A 16,270-nucleotide genomic window follows, 5' to 3' on the forward strand; every position below is an offset into this window, starting at 1 on the left:
ATTTTACATTATTTGCTCTTCATGTCTACAAGTTTTGGGCCGTTTAAAAAGTTAAATATGAGGGGGGAAATATTTTTATTTTTGTTAAAGAAAACTTACAAAATAGGTTAAAATGAAATGGAAAAAAAAAAACACATGAAAGAGAAAATGCATTATTTAGACTAAGTCAGACACATGAGTTTTGTTTCCAGTCTCTCAACTTTCGAGCTGCAATATATCGGAGAAATATTTTAATATCCCCAGCTTCAGGTTCCTCATTGGCATTGCTAAGAAGGAAAAATATTATTAATGATGTCAAAGAAGACAATACTTATAAAATAATTAGTATATCTCTATAAATTATTTAAATAGAAAAGATTAGTATAATTATGAATAATCAAATGATCCCATTTCGTTTGATATATATCATTCTCTACCCACAGAATAAAGCTTATGTCTACTAATTTTACTCTTCGTTATTTTTCCTGTGCTGCTAATGGAGCTTGAAATTGATGTGGCCATTTGTAAGCCAGCATCGATTTGTTCTCAGTCCCTGATGCCTTTTGGTGGTACTGACTTTTTCCCATATAAATTCTGTAACACATTTACATATGAAATCATAATGAAATACAATGAATGTAATTAATCTCACCTGCAACCATTAGAAAACTAGGTTGTTGTTTTTTTATTTTTAAAGTTTTAAAATTGTATAGGCCAATAATATTTTGATTTATTAAACATTATAAGGCTGATTTCAATTCCAAGTGGCCCCCAAATAGGAGCAGGTAATTTTACTTGGTTTAATGGAAAGAACTCTGGGCAGAGTTGGATAACCCAGTTTCTATTTTGATTGCTGTAATTAACTAGCTCTATAATATTGAGGAAATCACTTAGCCTTTTGGATCCTCAATTTCCTCATTTGTGAAAAGAAGTAATTGAAACAATGTTCTCCAAGGGCTTTCCAGTCCCAAAGGCCTGATCGGATGTCGTGACAGAAGCCATTGCTTTGACACTGTTTTCTTTTCTTTTTAAATCTATACCCCTTCTTAACAATTCAAATCACACTAAAAATATTATGGGAATACCCGATCCCAGGGTATCCCAATTTGGTTTAATTGATGCCTATGACCAACATAATAGGGTGACAGCCAGAGTGGCCATTCTCTCCAGTCCAGGAATTAATTATGCAACGCGCTGGATTGCTCAGTTCAAGAGTCCTGGTAGAAGTAGTTCTAGAACAAGAAAGACATAGCCTACACCTCTGTTAGGCAGCTATTAAAGACAGTTTTTGTAGGTGAACTGATATATATCTGAGCTGGCTGCTCAATGCCTTATTATTCTCCTTCCCAGGAACAGGGTCAATAAATTTCAAGCATCATTAGCAGCAAGTATGTACTCAAAACCAACAAATTACATGGCAACTTCTCAGAGAAGGCTTCAGGATATAAAAGGGATGGCAAGTTCGTTATATCTTCAAGAACAGAAGGATCATAGAAGCGAAAGTACTCAACATTTTATCAGGCAATAAGTGAAGCCTGTTGCAAGCTAAAATACAGTATTGTTTGTATTTTTTATGTCAGAGGAATCAAAACTAGGAATTAAAGAGAAATCATGTTCGTCACATTGCTTTCCACCCAGAAGGTAGGGGAGTGACTTGGGCAGTAGCTATGTTGTGATTCAGAAAGGTTCAAGCAGAGGATTTCAAAAGTGTTCTGTGAATTGTGATGCCTTTTCCATTGTATATCTGTGATTTTGAATTGGGGAAGGGGAGTAGGAAGAAACCATGCACACTAACCCTGCTTCATTCAACACATATTTTGCATAATGATGTCGCGGCTAAGCTTTCATTACAGGAAATTCTATGTTTAAAGAAATGCTTAGGACAGCTGGCTTACAGAATACCTGCATGGGGCGTGATGAAAGTACTGAATCCATGCATTTGATTCAAGTTTAATTAACTGTTATTATTTGAATGGCAGAGCAGAGGCCTATGCTACAACCTAAGTGTCTGTACAGTGAGACACCTTTCATTTCACTTCCCAAAACAATTTACATGATGAAAGATCTGCCCTCAATCCTACGCTCATCACACACTAGATCATTCGTTTCCCTCATTCAAAAGGTAAGATTGGGCCTAGCTGGTTTGGCTCAGTGGATAGAGTGTGGGTCTGCGTGTACTCATTAAAAAATACAATCAATTTTTACTCATTTAACCAACTATAGACTGGGCCTGCAGACTGGAGGGTCCTTGGTTCGATTCAGGTTAAGGGCACATGTCTGGGTTGCAGGCTCAATCCCCAGTAGGGGGTGTGCAGGAGGCAGCCAATCAATGATTCTCTCTCTCTCTCATCATTGATGTTTCTCTCTCTCTCCCTCTCCCTTTATATATATCTTTAAAGTTAAGATTGGGAGATATTTCACTTTGATCTAAAACAGGAAACAGAATCCCTTTCTACTACCACCAGTGAAGTGGGGACTGCCCTCAGCTCCTCGAGGTGACCCCTCTGTATCAGCAATTCCCCACATGGGTGTTTGTGTGCTCCTAAGCCAGCTGGGGCATGTGTCTCTGACCTCTATGTCTACACCTGGAAAAAGCCCTCTTGCTTTTAAAGGGCGTTTGTGATTAGGTCAGTGCCACTGAACATAGGCCTAGAGTTAAATCCACAGGCTTCGCAGTCCAGGGGTTATGCAGAGAGTATACACCAAGGGGAGCGAAATCCTGGGCACCATTGTACAATCCTGCTGCCCACACCCTATGTCTGAACACATCATAATGAAGAATGAAGATTTGATTTGAATTTAATTCTGTATAAAATACAAGTTTTATGATCTACAATAATACAATCAGGTATAATTGGACCCTGTTTAATCTCAGAAATTCTGTCTATGACTTATCTTAATCAGCAGCTAGTGATATATGGACCTGAAAATTATAAAAAGCAGTGAAAGGAGTTAAGTGAATGAACTATGTTGTAATTGTGGAAATCATGCAACTATACAACCTATAATATTTATATGTTAGCTTTAGTAAAGTGTGATGTATTCACACATACATATTCAACTTAAGTCCATGAATTGTTGGGAAAATTTAATAACGAAGTGATTTAGTAACTTTTGAAAACAATGAAACTTTGATTTAAGGTCTCCATTAATATTAAATTAAGCATCTGCTTTTATAATCCAGAATTTCTTTTTTATTTGACCTTTATAAATGCAATAGCCTGAAATCAACTTATTTTACTCAGGCATCCAATAATATATATTTGTGAAAAGCAGTCAAAATTGAGCTTCCAACACCTGGAAAAGATGTTTTTATTTTATTTTTTAATTTTTCTTTCCTATTTATATTTGAAGTGAAAGTATTATCTCTTTGGAGGTTTCTTCAGAATCCTATTAGCCCTAGTGGGAAATAAGTGAGCCCTGAGAATTATTTCTTCCTTAATGTGTCTATAATAAGATCTTTAGAAAAAAAAATCTCTGGTTAACCTGCACTCAGAAACAAGGTTCAACTTACTGCATTTCTAATACAGAGCAGTTACTGTTTCTGTTTAACATATTGAAATTTAGCATTAAGATTATTCACATTCATACTATTTGGCAAAAAGTGAATATTTAATACATACAGATCATGCAAATAAGATAATATTTATTTATACAAAACTGAGAGATATGAATACTTAACAGTAAGTTTGACATAAAACAGCTTGACTCATAATACAAAAAACACAATCTGTACTTGGATTTATTTTTTCTGTGTTTGTAATATTATAATTTCAAAATCCATTTAAAGTATTTATTATAAAGTGAGGAAAGGAAATAAAAGACTTCAATGAGGTGGTTTTGTGATTAAGACATAAAGCAATTCCTACAGTAATGCATGCTACAGAAAATGGGTCACCTTCAAACCACCCTTGAAAATAAGCAGATAACATAATTTCAGATTGCATTATCTAAAGAGCATTGTTATAGTATGTATATCTACAAAGTCTTTTTTTCAGTTTTCAAAAAATGTCCGTATGTGAGCAGGTTAAAACACAAATGCTCTTTTCATCTTTTTGTCTCCCCTCATACAACATGTATACACACACGCCTAAATATCCTCACATTCTCACATCTACTTATAAGGTCATTAGTTAATTGTGAGAATGAAAGTATACATGTTAGTGACTGTTTTTCTAACTAAGTGGAGAGGGGAAGGAGGAAGGGGACTGGATAAAATAAGGTGAAGGGATTAGCCTCAGAACATAGAGGGATAATACATAGACACAGACAACAATATATTTATGAGCAAAGGGATGGAGAGAGAGGGTCTGGGTGAGGTAGGATAGGGGGTGTGGATGTGGACATATGTAATAATGTCAACAATAAAAAATGGGGTTACTTCACTATGTTCTTAACATAATGGATTTCTATATGTTTCAAAGCAAATTATGTTATAAAAATGTGTACAAACCTAGTAAAAACAGTTTCAATTGAAATGTTTTGATATAAAAGCAAGTATATTCTCTTCAACATAAATGTTCATTTTTTAGGTGACTATTAATTATCCCAAATATATAATTGACACCTAATATATTGGAATTATTTCTAACTATGAATATATAAATTGGTATATTAAATAAAACACAAACATAACATGCTTTTTAAAATATATAGTATATGCTTTTTAAATTTTCAATAGGAAAGTGTGATTTGAGAAGCACAAAACTATAAAAAGAAACCATTTTGAATGAATATTATTGTTGATACATACTAGAGGCCCAGTGCATGGATTCATGCACAGGTGGGGTCCCTTGGCCTGGTCTGCAGGGATCCAGCCGAAACCAGCTCTCTGACATCCCCCTAGGGGTCCTGGATTGCAAGAGGGAGTCATTGAAGCTCAGCAGCTCTTGCATTGAGTGTCTGCCGCCTGGTGGTCAGTGCGCATCATAGCTACCGGTTTGACGGTCAAATGGTCAGCTGGTTGGCGGAGGCTTAGGCTTTTATATATATAGACTAGAGGCCCAGTGCATGACATTCATGCACGGGGGGAGGGGGAGTTCCTCAGCCCGGCCTGCACCCTTTTGCAGTCTAGGAGCCATCAGTCCGACATGCTTAGTGCTGTCGCGGAGGTGGGAGAGGCTCCCGCCACTGCCGCAACACTCGCCAGCCGTGAGCCCGACTTCTGGCTGAGCAGCGCTCCCCCTGTGGGAGTGCACTGACCACCAGGGGGCAGCTCCTGCATGAGTGTCTGCCCCCTGGTGGTCAGTGCACGTCATAGAGACTGGTTGTTCAGCTGTTCGGTTGATTTGCATATTACCCTTTTATTATATAGGATTGTTTCCAACTGTACTCCTGTCTTCTTGAGAGCAAGTACTAAGTTATGTTCTCTATTCTAGTATCTCCTGGAATCAACAATGGGCAGTCCAGAGAATTTTTTTAAAGCTTTATTGTTGAAAGTATTACAGGTATCACTTTTCCCCCTTTGACCCCTTCTAGCCCACTCCAACCCCCATCCCAGGCCTTCACCACCTATTGTCTGTGTCCATGGGTTATGCACACAAGTTCTTAAAGCATTTTTGAATTAAACTCTTTTAAGTAATCCATCCATAAGAATAGAATTTGGTTTTGCTCAAGCAAACTGATGTCACAAAACTAATTCTGGGTATTTTGCATCTGTGGCTTATCTAATTCTTGAACCAAAGATTTTGATGATCTTTTTTTTAAAATTTGTCTCAAGAGAGACCCAGTTTTGAAAGTTAAGAAAAGTTATATTATAGTAATCAAATTGAACGAGTTTGGTTTAGTGCTAGTCCCAAAGACACACGGGGTTAGACTACCTGATTTGAATCTCAGCTTTGTATATTTCTATTTGTATGTCTGGAGGCAACCTTGCCGCTCTGTACCATGATTCTTGTATCTGCAAAATAAGGGCTAAGATTAAAGCTGTACTCTAGGGTTGTTCTGAACATCAGAGTGGTTTTAGATTTGCAAAGTGGTTTTAGACTCAAAGCCATTGGAAAATTGCCTAGCAAAAAGTAGAAGCCGATAGGGTTTTCTGTCATTATTTCAGATCCAATTAGTTTTCTTGTGCCTATGAATATAAATTAATATAACTGAAAACAAATCTGACTTTACAGGGTTTATTTAGAGAGAAAGGAAGGGAAATTGATGTTATGAAGTTAAATTCTTTACAATATTCTCCAAATTTTACAATGTAAATATTAGAATCCATATTTTACATATGAGGATTCTAACATTTACATAAACTTAGTAACTTACACAGTAACATCCAGGTAAGAAGTAATGGGTTTGGAATTTTAACCCCAAATGTCTATCTGCTCAGGTTCATAGATTTTAGATCAGTCTATGTTTTACATTAGAGTTAAGATCTGTATCTGACTGCTGTATTAGAGTTATTAAATGCTTAGGCAAAGAGGTTAGGGTACAACATACAGCTTTTGAAATATAATTTTTACATTTTGAACTATTTGAATTTAGTTATATCTCTTTGATTGAAATTATCATGTTAGTATACCACTGATTAGTTTGAGAATTAAATAAAGCTTATAAAACTATTACAGATATTGAGTAAGTGCTAATAATAAAAATAATAATGTTGAGAAATTAATACTAGCAATAACAAATTAACAAATAATATATATATGTAACAATGTATCATTGTTATTAATGAGCCATCATTTTTGTCCCTTTAAATCTAGAATAAAACATAAAAATCTACCTAGTATTCTGAAAAAATAACCACACTTAAAACCATACATAAAATGCACTTTTATTTCAAAAACAGAGATTCCATTAACGATGGTTTGATCAGAATAGTTTATTGTCTGGAAATGTTTTGTTACCTAAAAAACGGCTCTGTGAAAAATGTTCTACAGCTTTGGAAATGTATGAAAAATTATTTTAACCTTCTCCTTCCATATTTTTCCTTCTAAATCCAGGCACCATGCCAATGACCTCTCAAACTTTTGCAGAAATACCTGTTAATATATTGTGACACTCTCAAATGATTTAATATAATCTGGGTGAGCTCAAGTTGTAAAATAGGACAATCTGAAAAAAACACACAGGATGCCTCTCACATATGACCACACATATAATAATCAAGGACAAAAGGAAAGATGAAAGAGAATATCGGGTGGATAGTATATTTTCTCTTTAGCAGTGTTAAATAACAAAAATTCAACGGAGTAAATTGAAAGATCAAATGGGCTTATTCAGTGATTCATGAATCAGGTAGCTTCCCATACAGTAAATAGCAAGGAGCTCTGCGGAGCTGGAGAAGGTTTTTATGGATGGAAAGGAGGCAGAAAAAGATGAGCAAAGGACTCATCACTTCATGCAAGATCACCCTCCTAAGGGGAAAGGAAGGAGTCTGGCTGGCAGGTGATCTCTCTAGTGCCGACCAAGTAGTTCCAGGTTGACTTGTTCAAGGTGACGTTCCTGGGAGAGGTTGAGACAATTAGGTTAATTGACTTGGTTGGGTGATGTGGGGCACAGCACAAGATGCCATTTGGGGCCTGTTGGTTCCTTTTAGCAACAGGATGTATACTATATCCTAAAACATTAGCTTTTGTTGCTCCCAAGCATGGTAAATAGCCTTTGTTCTTTGCTCCTCCTTAGCATACCTCTGGGGAAATGTGGGCCTTTTTGAAATGGGTTTCTACTTTCTTAAATAGAAGTTGAAATATTTCCAGATGATAAATAGCTTTGGGTCTGTAACCCAGGCAGGGGAGTTCTCAACCCACATTGGGCTGTTGAAGGGAATTCCCAACCTTGTAAAGTAGTATTCCTCTTGCTGGAATGGCAACAACCAAGCGAGGAAGAACAAATGAGTCCCCTCCGGGAACAGAACGGAATAGATGTCAAATATTCTTGAGCATTCAGTGGCTTCAGAAAGAGAAAAACGTTTGCATGATTCCATTACTCAGACAGAGTTATAAATCATCTTTGGGTCTGGTCTTCCTTTGTCAATAAACAACGAGTTAAAAACAATCTAATGGCACTGTTGCTAATAACAATGGCCACTGTGATGTTCCTGAGAACAGAGCAGGCATTAACAGGAAACCTAAGCAACTATAAAAAACACTTAGTACTTTATAAGATCACCAAGGAGAATCCAGCAAAAGTCATTTGTTCCATACATAATGAAATTTTTTTTCAGCCAAAGAAACTCACATAAAATTGCCTTATATTTATTTTTGCAAGTTTATCTGAATACATCCTATATGTAAATAAAACAATTTCTCCTTTCAACAAACCCCATTCTCTCCCCATGCCTAGTAACCACCCCCTATCCGGGCAAATAGCAAATGAAAATAAAAATCACTGCTGGACATGGTACTATAAAAACTTTATACTCTTAGGTGCACTTTTTAACCCAGAGAAAAGAAGAATAAATTCCTTCTTTTGTGCAGCGGTTTCTAAAATATAATCAGAGATATGCTAGTAAGTACTTGACTTTAGATTAGCTTTCTCGAAACTTTTAAGTCCTAAAATTCAGTTTCACTTACACTCTGACACTAGACCTCAGTATCTTTTTTAAGCCTCTTTTGGCATCTCATTTTCACGCTCCATCTGAGGTGACTTGGAAAACAGCAGAAAATAACAACACCACTTCCACAAAACAACTGCCTGGACACCGCATATTTCTACATCCACCATTTATGGAACTCTGTTTCTAGGACAAATGTTATTTTAAGTGTCAGTATTAGAAGATGATTTTATTGGAGTTGGCTGTGTCAGTCAGTAAATAGTCATCACCTACCCAGAAAAAGCTTTTTAAAAATAATTGAAATAAGAAACATCGCTTGCTGTTATTTTTAAATGGCTCTGAAGTAGTTATTAGCTTTCTGTATGTGTAGCTTAAAGCCTCTGTATAAAAGGGCATCATGTGATTTTTTCTGAACACAACTCAGATGAGGCAAAGCACAAGAATTCCCCCTTCTGCACCCTCCCTTCTTCATGCAAATGAACTAAGCTGTAGCTTGCAGCGTAAGCTAAGCCTGAGTTAGATTCCCATGCTGAAAAATTAAAAATAAATTCATCTATAGAGATCAATTTCTGGAATCATTCAAGATTCAAAAATGTTGATAAAAGTGATCATGGTTTTGATCTTAAAAATCACCCTTGTATTTTGAGGAACTAAAAAGTTGGACACACACATTCATCACATTTTTTATTAAGAGAAAAGCAAAATCCATTGACTTCCTTAAATGAATATAATACGGAAATTTAAAAGTAATTTTGAATAATTTCAAATGACACTGAAAATCATTATAATATATTGTTATTGAAAGTATTGACTCATTTATCATTTTTTAAAATATATTTTATTGATTATTTACAGAGAGGAAGGGAGAGGGATAGAGAGTTAGAAACATCGATGAGAAAGAAACATTGATCAGCTGTCTCCTGCACACCCCCTACTGGGGATGTGCCCACAACCAAGGTACATGTCCTTGACCGGAATCGAACCTGGGACAATTCCACAGGCTGACGCTCTATCCACTGAGCCAAACCGGTTAGGGCAACTCATTTATCATTTTAATAATTATGCATGTATGTATATACAATAAGAAAACAATTACATAGACATATGAGAAAATATATGAATATGTTAATATATGTGAACCATTTTAGATATGTATATATTCATATACATTTATTAACATGAATATATATAACTGAAAGTGTATAAAAATGATTAAAGAAGTTATCTCTAGGTAAGAGAGTTTCACTTTAGTTTATTACATTCTCTATTCAAGTTATTTAATATGTAATATGAAGAAGATTTTACAGTACCCAACATCAGGTGAACACCACTTATTTAATATTAGATTGATTGTGAATAAACACCTATAGTGTAAGCTAGTCACCTCTGTGCCTGACTTAATCAGCACTGAATAACTGGTTTTGAATATTGCCTGCCAATGCAGGTTATTGCATGTGATCTCCTTTAAGGTATTATCCTGCAATGAGCTACTATAAAAATTCTAATCTTCTCAAGAGCTTTACATTAAATAAGTTCATTTTCAGTTCAAAATTTAACATATATATATATATTTTAATTTTTGAAAGTATATGTCCCCCTTCCTCCCCCATTGACTCCTTCTAGCCTGCCCTGCCCCCACCCCCTGCCCCAAACCTTCAAATATTTTTTGAAGTTTTAATTTCTACAAAACTCAGATTTAAATTAGAAGGAAAAGGTGGAAGAGGAAGGAGTAGCAACACTGAATTTAATTTGGATTTTGGAGAGAGCTGAAAACACATTTGCTTTTTTATTATGTCAGTTCAAAAAGAAAATGGTTCTGATTTTAGCTAAATGAAGATTTTTTTGGTAACTACTTGGATCACATTGTAAAAACCTATTTAGAATTTTCACTCCGTTTCCGCAATATTACCACATATTTTTTTGAGCTGTTGACAAAATGGATACAGTTTATAAAGTCATTGCTTTTGCATTGAGCATTTGCCTGTCTCATATCTTTAGATGAATTTGAAAGCAAAAGCAATACCCAATGTGTTGGATATTTTTAATAGTATGGTTGGAATCTGTAATTTGAAATTCTGAGGTTCAAAGAAGATTTATCTACAGCTTGATTTTACGCTTGAACCTTCTTATGCTTCACAGCAGTTTATGAAGAATTGGAGGGGGGAGGGGGTGAGATGCTTCCTCCTATCATTCATAGCATTTTTCTTAGACTTGAGTAAAATATACAGAAACTTTCAAAGAAAAATCAAAATCTAGTGTCCCCTTATTGTGTTCTCATTCTCTTAATTAGATAACTTGCTCAGGTCTAAATCCTTTGCTTATACTTATATACATATATACTTTCAGAGCAAATTTTGAGATCAATATAAATTTACAAAATGAATATATTTATGTTAATAACATTAATTTGAATGATGATGTTATCTTTCTGAACCTAAACTAAAATGTAGAGTTTAAGAGCAAAAGTATGTAAAAGAAGCAAATAGGATCCAGAGACAGAGAAGCATCCATCAAACCATCAAGCCTCAGAGGGAAGGCAGGGGAGGGTAGGGGTAAGGGGGAGAGATCAACCAAAGGACTTGTATGCATGCATATAAGCCTAACCAATGGACACAGACACCAGGGAGGTGAGGGCATGAGTGGGGGCAATGAGGGGAATAAGGACACATATGAAATACCTTAATCAATAAAGAAAAAAAAAGAAGCGAATAGATACAAGTGTTCAAAATCCTTGTATTTATGCATGCTCATGTATTTGGGGACTGTACTTCTGATATCTGCAATGTACTGAGCAATAAGATGGATTGAGAGAAAGCTGGAGTGAAGGACAGATATGGGATCTAACTGTGAGAAGTCAAGTAGATTCAAAGGTGAATGGTGGAGTCTTTGGGTTATACAGGTGTTCGCCATATATTTTTCAAACTTTGTTTTCTTGTGTGTTTAAAATGTTTATAATTAAAAGGTTGGTGAACAAAAACAAACAGAAAAAAGGAATTATATTGTTTTTGTTTACCTTTTCTGATTAAAAATTGTACTGCAAGTATGGCTTTTTAACCTAGAACCATATCTTTAATGGTCTTCATTTTCTCTCTCTCTCTCTCTCTCCCTCTCTCTCTCTCTCTCTCTCTCTCTCTCCCCCTCTCTCCCTAAAGCTCCATTCTGACTTAGATAAGGGAGAGGGCACTGTTAAATACACCCTCTCTGGAGATGGCGCTGGCACCGTTTTCACCATTGATGAAACTACAGGGGACATTCATGCAATAAGGAGCCTGGATAGAGAAGAAAAACCTTTCTACACGCTTCGTGCTCAGGCTGTGGACATAGAAACCAGGAAGCCCCTGGAGCCTGAATCAGAATTCATCATCAAAGTGCAGGATATTAATGATAATGAGCCAAAGTTTTTGGATGGACCATATGTTGCTAGTGTCCCAGAAATGTCTCCTGTGGGTGAGTAAACAAACCAAAATTCTATCAGATGCTACAAGACCTTTTCACATTTATTTTCTGCAGGTTGACGTAAACCTCTTATTTGTAACCCAGAAGAGTATTCTTTCACTGTAGAGCAGTGGTTCTCAACCTTCCTAATGCTTCAACCCTTTAATACAGTTCCTCATGTTGTGGTGACCCCCAACCATAAAATTATTTTCGTTGCTAATTCATAACTAATTTTGCTACTGTTATGAGTCGTAATGTAAATATCTGGTATGCAGGATGTATTTTCATTGTTACAAATTGAACATAATTAAAGCATAGTGATTAATCACAAAAACAATATGTAATTATATATGTGTTTTCCGATGGTCTTAGGCGACCCCTGTTGAAAGGGTCGTTCGACCCCCAAAGGGGTTGCGACCCACAGATTGAGAACCGCTGCTGTAGAGGATACAACAGTTTCATTTATTTTTTTCCAATTTTCTTTCTATTTAACTTCCTTTTTGCTGCATTCTAAATATATAAGTAGATAAATAAATATCTAGGACATAAAACATTCTTTCCCATATTTACATTTCCCTGAACTCACAAAAGTCCTCTCTTTGCACTGAAATTGATGTCATTACCATTCCAGATACCTATATAGCTGGAGGTGACCACCACACTCAACAAATAGTAGATAGTAATCCTTGGCTGAAAGTAAATTATCCACAGCATGTGTCACAGCTGAGCTTGAAGGTGGTCCAGAAAGGGGTGTGTTGCATCCTTTGTTGCTTTCATTGGAAATCCCAGAAGGGTGATATTGTTTTCTTTGTGGCTGTAGGTCACCATAGTGGTTAAGCCATCACCCTAGGAAACAAATATGATTATGAAGTCAGTATTAGAGTAATTTTACAATTAAGCTTTTAGTATCATCTTCATTCTTTATAATTAATAATACTATAAAATCAGCCCGACCGGCATGGCTCCGTGGTTGAGCATCGACCTATGAACCAGAAGGTCACAGTTCAATTCCCAGTCAGAGCTCCTGCCCAGGTTATGGGCTCCATCCTCAGTGTGGGGTGTACAGGAGGCAGCCAATCAATGATTCTCTCTCATCAATGATGTTTCTGTCACTCTCCCTCTCTCTTCATCTCTGAACTCAATAAAAAATACATTAAAGAAAATAAAGTCACATTTCAATAACAACCTAAACTGATAAAGTCCTATAATATTTATTTTATGGTTGATGAGTTAAGGGTTCCAGCTTTACTGACAATTTTAAATTATAACAATTATTTCTCAGTCACCATTGCCAATACCTCAACTTATTTCAAAGTAAATTTTAGTTTCTAGCGCTTTTGTAAGAGAAAGCTACTCATCACTTCCAAGTAACAACTTGAAACTCCTGTGTGAGCTGTTGCTAATATTTCCCAAGTCTGGCATTCCTCAGGGGGCTTCTGCTACCCTTACAGGCATGGTAGACACACAAGGAATGTTGCACCGAGTACCCTAAGGGCAGAAGCAGGTTACTGGCTACAGGAGTTGTCACAGGGATTGATCATAAATGCATGCACTTGAAATTGTGCCTGTGACCTTATCAGGCATTCAAAGACCATATTCTCTCCTTGACCGGAGAAATTAGCTCAGAGTACTTCATTTAGACTTAAAGTTTTGTATGTGTACTCAGGGCTGCATATCTGTTATTCCGTGTCTGCTACATTTTTTGAGCTGCCTCTTTTATGTGGTGCTATGGTTGCTAGAGATTTAGAAATATAATTCGAAGAAATCTTATTAGAAAAGTAGACCCTGAAAAGGGAAAGAGCAATTTCTTAAAATTGTGCTTTGATTTTACAGGGGCGGGGAATGAAGGTAATATTTTGAGAAAAATAATATGGCTTTTAAGAAGACAATGCCCTTTAGTAATAAATGGTTTACTGGTAACCTGCTCTGACTTCATGAAAATTGGAGATATTTATGTGAATTCATGACCCTCAGTGACGCTTTATTACCTGAACAGCATCCTTAAACCAACATACACACTTCTCTCCAGTATTAGAAAATTATTTTACAAAGGTTTTTGTTGTGCCAATTAGGATAAGGGGTAGCTACAGAGTCTAAGCCCTTAAATTAGGAGTTCACAGCTAGTGTTTGAAGAGAGAAATAAATCTGAAAAATCAGGCAAGTGGTAGGTGAGGGAGAACACAATAGCTTTTGCATGCTATTGGGTGGAGACATGGTTTGCTGTGCTTCCGGGAGGTATTAGAAAGATCTACAGAAAAATATATTGTATCTCCATAATATACTCATTCCAAATAAATACTAAAAAGTCTAAATACCACATCCAAATTAAATATTATAAATTTAATATCAACCAGGCGCTAATTTTGCCATGTCCCACAATCTTGCCTATACACATATAACTAAAAGCACAGGAGACACAGTTAGATCTGTGGTATCTGATGTTTTTGTTTTTATACGGCCAACCTAAAGCTAACCAAAACTAACAGTGTACCCAGGCATCATACTGATGTTCCCAGAGCTCCTGAACTCCATTCCTAAGCATAGCCTTCTTACCCTATGGAATGCTTCACTGCTCTAAGTCACTTTGTCCAACAATTATTTTTAACTTTTCTTAGAACTTAAAAATAATTTTTGATCAAGGCCAAATGCAGCTTACCATGTTGTATTGGTCAGTACAGTTTCAGTAAATCTCACCTTCAGTTTTATACACTGTGGTTGAGATATTCTCTAGTAAATAGCTATGCTTTCCCAATAACTGAGAATGTTCCTACTTTATTTTCAATAAAAGAGAAGAATCACACAATCTGAAAATACATATAGTAAAATAGCTATTTTAATTTTTACTATAAATATCAAGAGATATTGAAATATTGAAACAAAGCTTATTATGCAAATGCTTATTTAGCAATAGGGAAGTGTACAGGTAAAAATATGAACAATTAAACCTGGAATAAAGATTAACTAAAGTGAAAATTATAAGAAACAAAACTGTACAAAGGGGAAATGGTGTTGAGCAGGGTACATAAAGATTTCAGAGGAAAACCAAGATTTGAGACCTGTAAGACTGTGAAATATATTTGGTTCCTGAAAGTTTAAGAAAATTCTAGTGAATCTATGAATTGTTTAAGAGAAAGGTCACTTTGTTACTAACTTGTGTGACATCCAATATGCCATGGAAGTAACATTCATAGTTAAAGTGCTTTTACTACGACCTAAGGAAATTACCTAATGATGCAGATAGTCCCAACTCAGAGTTACTCCTTAGAGACAAATTTGGAATTATGAATGCGGTCTTAATTCTAAGGTCACTGGAGTGACAATGAGTTACTGTAATGTGTCCTCTTCCATATCTGGTAATTTTGAATCAGTGTGGTCTGTTTTAAGTTACTTTCCCTCTCACAGTGCTGATAGGTCTAACATCTTCAAATCCATATTCATACTTGTATTATCTTCTTCTGCCTGAGGTAAGCCATTATGAAACAGCTGTTTTGGAAATCAGGTCGCTATGACACGTTTTATTGATGTCAATTCTGAATCTTAATTTATGTAGTAAGACCTACCATTATCTGAGCTATAGTTAGGGGCCAGAAGATCTAAATAGAGATTTCCATTCCCATTCCCTACTTCATTTAATCATTATGAAAATTTCATGCAATGTTTTTTTTTTATAATTTGATCTTTATTTTTATATGAAAACTTAACCCTTGTGTATCAGAAAGTACAAATGACTCCAAGGTTCTTTAGAATAAAATTAATTGCAATTTATTATACCATTTATTTTTAGGTTAGTAATTTTTTTTAATATTTTTATTGATTTTTTTACAGAGAGGAAGGGAGAGGGATAGAGAGTTAGACACATCAAGGAGAAAGAAACATCGACCAGCTGCCTCCTGCACACCCCCTACTGGAGATGTGCCCGCAACCAAGGTACATGCCCTTGACCGGAATTGAACCTGGGACCCTCCAGTCCGCAGGCCGACGCTCTATCCACTGAGCCAAACCGGTCAGGGCTAGGTTAGTAATTTTTGGTGGGGCTTACTAAATTCAGTGTTTTGTGTTTGTTTGTTTTTTATCTCAGCTGAGTTGGTCCTTTAGATATTACCCTTATTTATTTTAATTATATCTTACTTTCTGGCCCAAAACTTTCTGTTTTGGACTTGTCTTACACACTTTGCCTGCCCCAGTCCTTTAATATGCTATTTTTACAGGAAGCCCTCTTATATAAAGATTAGTATTTAAAAGCCAAAATCTGGTTTCTATATGTATTCTTTGCTATTGAAGTGTCATTACCCCTAGTCCCTTTCAATAGGCACAACAAAAGCATCTATATAATCATATATATATATATATATATATATATAT

At 35.8% G+C, this 16,270-nt stretch overlaps 1 protein-coding gene across 2 annotated transcripts in view; it reads left to right on the top strand.

Annotated features, from left to right (window-relative positions):
- Positions 1-16,270, top strand: part of CDH12 (cadherin 12) — a 171,456-nt gene that overhangs the window by 49,351 nt on the left and 105,835 nt on the right. For both annotated transcript variants that reach the window (XM_023752773.1, XM_023752815.1), the window contains exon 2: positions 11,626-11,920. In XM_023752773.1, coding sequence (XP_023608541.1) covers positions 11,626-11,920 — 295 coding nt within the window. The remainder of the gene's footprint in view (positions 1-11,625; positions 11,921-16,270) is intronic.

Source organism: Myotis lucifugus, unplaced genomic scaffold (genome assembly GCF_000147115.1).
Source record: "Myotis lucifugus unplaced genomic scaffold, Myoluc2.0 scaffold_0, whole genome shotgun sequence".
NCBI classification, from domain to species: domain Eukaryota; kingdom Metazoa; phylum Chordata; class Mammalia; order Chiroptera; family Vespertilionidae; genus Myotis; species Myotis lucifugus.